This window comes from Micropterus dolomieu, linkage group LG21 (assembly GCF_021292245.1).
Source record: "Micropterus dolomieu isolate WLL.071019.BEF.003 ecotype Adirondacks linkage group LG21, ASM2129224v1, whole genome shotgun sequence".
In the NCBI taxonomy this organism is placed as follows: domain Eukaryota; kingdom Metazoa; phylum Chordata; class Actinopteri; order Centrarchiformes; family Centrarchidae; genus Micropterus; species Micropterus dolomieu.
In genome coordinates this window covers 21,169,256-21,174,651 of record NC_060170.1, presented here as the reverse complement: position 1 = coordinate 21,174,651, position 5,396 = coordinate 21,169,256, and the positions used below count along the sequence as shown (strand labels likewise).

The 5,396-nt window shown below is 38.5% G+C and overlaps 1 protein-coding gene across 1 annotated transcript in view; it reads right to left on the bottom strand.

The window, feature by feature from the left end:
• Positions 1 to 3,791: 3,791 nt before the first annotated feature.
• Positions 3,792 to 5,396, bottom strand: part of LOC123959881 (pikachurin-like) — a 2,103-nt gene continuing 498 nt past the window's right edge. The window contains exons 2-3 of the mRNA XM_046034206.1: positions 5,213 to 5,316; positions 3,792 to 5,080 (exon numbers count right to left, since the gene is read on the bottom strand). Coding sequence (XP_045890162.1) covers positions 4,929 to 5,080; positions 5,213 to 5,316 — 256 coding nt within the window. The 3' untranslated portion in view covers positions 3,792 to 4,928. The remainder of the gene's footprint in view (positions 5,081 to 5,212; positions 5,317 to 5,396) is intronic.

The following is a 5,396-nucleotide window of genomic DNA, read 5'->3' as shown; positions in this document are numbered from 1 at the left end:
ACAAAACAAGAAAAAAGAAAAATATCTGACCCTTTTTTTGGAAACATTTAAATGTCATAATAAGTACTGCAGCACTTGCATCACAGAAAATATACGATAGAATGTCTGTCTCTCAGTTCAGCATTTCATACTTCTTCTCTGGTGTCTGCAGAAATTATATATTATTTATTTTACACATAAATAAACAGCTGATGTGAACTTGACAAAAAAGAGGAAGAAGCTGACTGTGCTTTTAATCTAAACAGAACCAAGCGTCATGTTCCCTCTGGCTCTCACCAGCTTGAATTTACATTTATCTGGGAAGATGGGCTGTAATCTGATTATTTATCAAGAGATATAGAGTTTTATTTTACTTTTGTGCAGACTGACTAGTGAGTGATAATGTTTTCTTCCAGCTGATTACTGAATCATTGATTGAGCGCACACTAATTAATTTCCCATGCACTCTGTCGTGGCACATTGCTTTTATAACATTTTTCTGTTGTCCATATTGCTCCATATCCTGTACTCAAGGTTTTTACAGCTACGGTGAATTAGGAAGGATAACATATTGTGATATTTTAAAAATTGCTAGCATGTTTGGTGAGTACAGTACAATTTGGGAATATTTTCTTTAATCCAGAGTGAAACAAAGTAGGTAACTAATTAATTTGAGATTAAGTTAAGGAGGAAAATGCTCTTGAATGATACTCTGCTCTTTGCATATTAGTTCATCCTTCACCTCCTCTGTTTAATCAGTGGAAACGATTAAACTAACACAAATCCCTTTTTGGCTGGACTAAATAGTGTCTTCCCCTAATATAGTATGTTCTGTAAGTGAAGTGAACATGGAAAATCCAACAGAACATCACCTTGTTTGGTAACACAGTTCCTTAAAGCTTATGTGAGCAAAGATTGAAAAAAACACATTTGTGCACAAAGGTCAAATGACTTTCCCTGTTATTTCAATCTGTCACCTCGATTTAAAGCTTGAGGCTCTCCAACTTGGCCAAAAACTTCAGTAGAGAAAAATAAGAGCCAGTAGAAAGTACAAGTGCATTTCCATTCTAGTGTAATGCGTCTAGTGAATGTATAATGTGTTTCCATTTTTTGTTTTATGATGTTACAGTGTTCTTGGTGTATGTAATATGATTTGTTACGGTGTTCAGGTTGATATTAATGTTCTGAGTGAGAACATGGATTAGGATTAGGGTACAGGTTAGGTAACCGTTCTGATAACAGCTTTAATAAATTGGAATGTGCCGTATGATTAGATAAAACCAACTTATATCACATTAGTTATCACGCTGGATCGTTACCACAAGTGAATTGAATATGGCAGATTTAGATTGAATCCTTCAGAGGTTACCTTAAACCTTCAACTGTGTCCTGGAGTGCCATGCTATATGGTAAGATTGGGCTCACAGCAACACACAATTGTGTTTGCGTGCATGTGTGCATGTGTTCTTGCATGTGTTTAGGACAGAACAACGTCAGCAGAAAAACTGAACAAAATTTCTCTTTAACATTCCACCAAGTGACACTCAGTCCTCAATTAAATGGGCCATCTAATCTCCAGCAATGTGGAGATGAGGTGGTAAGAGGAACCAAGACATGGCAATGTTGCTCATACTGAAACGTGATTTAGGTCAACAGTTAGCTATTAGCAGCTTTCATCACTGGGAGAATTTTAACGGTGGTGGTACAGTGGTCCAGTGGATAGCTCTGTAGGTTCACAGCAAGAAGGTTGCGAGTTCAAACCCTTGTCTTTCCAGCCTTTCTGTGTGGAGTTTGCATGTTCACCCTGTGTCTGTGTGGGTTTCCCCCACCATCAAAAACATCTTAGTTTTCCAGTCAGTGCAATGGACAGGGCAATGATAAAGATCTGGACTTGGTCCCCGGTTGCTGCACAGCGGCTGCCCACTAACAACTCTACCTATCATAATAACAGAAATGATAAATTACCTATTTAACATTTCTAAAAATGACTCTGACCATTTTCTGATGTGCCATGGTTAAGCTACGGTTATTTATAGGCAACTAAGGGTACTTGATTAGATTTGGACTGCCTCTGTGAATCACAGTCTTGTCAATGTCCTTATTTCTCATGTTTTCATGGACTTGATATACAAATCTTTTTTTTACCAGAGCCTAAACAGGGTTAACCAGTGCTTTATTCTAAATCCTTTGTTTTCTTGTTGCAGCTTTCAGTTTTACTGTAAATAGGATATGCAGATTTGTTTTTCTGTTGTTATTTTTACTTAATCATTTAGATTTTTTTGGGCTTTATTAGATAGAACAGTGAAGAGAAAGACAGGAAACGTGGGAGAGAGAGAGGGGATGACATGCAGCAAAGGGCCACTGGCTGGAATCGAACCCAGGCCGCTGCTGAAAGGACTTCATCTTTGTATATGGTGCGTGTGAGGCAGAATCATTCACCGGATCTTTTATGAGTGTTGCTAACCAATTGACTTTTATTTTGTTATAAAATGTCCTTTTGTTTTTTTCATGCAGGCCTTGCAAATAGCTTTAGTGTTCCAGCTGTTCAAGCTATAATAACTTGCTGTTCTGTAACCTCTATTTCCCTCTTTAGTTGTGAAACAACCCTCACTTAGCGCAGCATGTGAGAGTATGCTGCCGCTCCAGTGTGACAGTATGAGACAGGAACGATTTTTTTTCATTGGAACTCTCTGAATTTTGTTTTGAGTTTAATTTTACTATAATAAATATAATGTTTGTCCATCATTCTTTTGTCAATTCCGTAACAACTACAATTTGAAATGTGCGACTTTACCATATAAATGTGATGTGATGTGATGTGATGTGATGTGATGTGAAACGGATCAGGGACGTGAGGGGATTGTGACTGATCAAATAACAGCACATTGCACAACAACAATAACAAGCACAACAACAGTGGTTTATGAGGCTGTGCCATTTTCAGTGTTTGAACTGGGGCCATTCCCCCAAAATAAAATGTAGAGAGCACTACAACTCATGACAAACTATGACAAAAACTTGGTTAGCAACTTATTTAATTTGCAGGCTATTTGGTTAGCAGAGTGTAGTTTTTGACAGGCAGCAGCCACAGTGTTCCAATTACAAATACAGTGAACATTTCTTGCATGTTAATTTAAAAAAAAAAGACAACGGAGGCAAGTCTAATGTTATTTAACTCACGTAATGTATTTCTGTTTCATCGTCTTGCATGAGAGGCTGCATACCTGGGAAGGTATACTTTCAAACTTACCTACAGTCAACTTTTCATCATACAACAAAATGGGGGCACCTAGTATGTACACTGCTTTAGGGTCATAAATTGCTCATTTAAATTTTCAGGGTTATATTAAGGCTTGAGTAATAGTATGTTTTGGGATGTGCACACTCAGCCGGGGTAGTTCCTGCTTGCTCGTTCCATTTCAGTTCCAACCAGGTCAGGCCTTTAGAGAAACCTGGATTATCTCACTAACTTACAAAGTTGGCAGAAAGCATAAACCTAAACTTAAAGTTTTAAATGTATCTTTAGACACATATGCTGACATCACAGATGCTACATCAATGTTTTCCTACAGTCTATGGTTAACAGCTATTTACCAAACATGTTGCGCACAGCCAATACATGCTACATTTTGTACAGTGGATGGGAACCCGACTGATCACCCAGTGGTGGATCACGTCACTCGTGTTCATTCACATTCCACAGTCACATGGTGTATTTCATGGGATGCACCTCATTTGAAATGCCGTTCAAACTTGACACACTTGTTGAAAATGCCACATTCAACCAATGACTATCTCACATTCTTCTCAAACAAATTCAGACTCATTTAATATCTGACAATGTATTACTGGAGTTGTTCTGAGCTCTAACTTTGAAACCAAGGTGTTGCTCTCTCGTGGGAAAAGAATTGTATTTGTGTAAAGCTTAGGCTTTATTAACCTGCACTCAACTGCAAATGCTTAAATACGAGAAAATGTATTTTCTCTGGTGTGAAAACAAAAGCTACAAAGCAGGTCGACTAGAGGGATGAAGTCCACAGTGGTTTCTGTCAAATGATAGTAAGACTGTCACATACAATTTCTCCAGGGTTATGTCTGCTTCACCGTATCAACATCAGACTTTCATGTGACTAGCATCTGAGAGTTCCAAAAAAAAGGAGCATGTAAACTAAAAGAAGAATGTATAAAGAAACACATATTGTGTGCAGCTGACACTCTTCAACACTAGCAACCTCTGAAAAAATTGACATCAATCAGGCTGTCAGAAATGTAGTCTACAGACTGATAATACATCACAAACAAGAATAGAAATTCCACCACAAGAAAAACAACAGAAACCCTCTTGGGCCCAAACCAAAATCCTCTACAAAGAAGTTTATCTCCGCTAGCTGCTCTAGGTCAGGTTCCTGAAACCCTTGTGATGACTCTTGATCCCTCGGATCACTTGGTTCTTCCAGCAATCAAATAAGGATTTACAGTAGAAAAAACGATACAATTGGAATCGTCCCATGAAAAAAATGTCCGAAAAGTTTTTCAAAGACCCTCATTACCCATAACGCTAAGCTTTTTCTCTCTCCTTTTCCAGAGTACTTGTGTTTTGTAATATCCTCTGGTTGTTTTTGCTGTTGCCATGTGTTGAAACAGAGCAATTCATCAAGTTGTTAATGTTAAAATAAAACGTACAACTTGGCAGGCTGGAGTTGATTTGATAACTTTGTACACAGGAGCCACTTAAATGTTTTTATGACTCAGTAACAATGTTGTTAGTCTTTGTCAGTTGAGTTTATACAATGTCAGCCCTGGATTGTTGGACTAAAATTTAATTGTTTTAAGTTGTTTTTCAGTTGGTGCTCGTTAGTCAGTTTCAAGATGGCAAATCAGCTGGCCGAGGTGTTCACTCCAGTTGAAAATGGTGCTGAAAATGGACCTTCAGGTATTGGAGCCATTGTCTAGTTGGAGCAGGTGTTGATGTTCTTGCCGTCAGCAGCATCCTCCACCAGCGCTAAGTGGTAATCAGTGGAGAGTGTAAAGTGGGACACACAGCCCAATAAGCCTCCGATGTACTGTCTGTTTGTGTGAAGAGCTATCTCTTTCATGCCGCCTTCAGGGGGAGAATGTAGAGAAAACCAGTCAAAAGGGGGAGAGAAAATAGAAATGCGGGTGTTAAATCATTGTTTGATCTACAGTACATACACAGTACATTATGGGATTTTGAGCTGTGAACTCTTCCTACCAACGTATAGGGGTCCATTGATATTGAGTTGTCTCATCTTTCCAGGTGACCTGCCTGTTTTTGCGCCATAGTCATCCACTGTCAGCTTCCCTGACTGGCCATCTCTGAAGAGATAAGTGATAAGTGATGGTAAACGTATTAGCAAACTTGAGAAACAGTATACACATTCTGTTATGTAATGTAT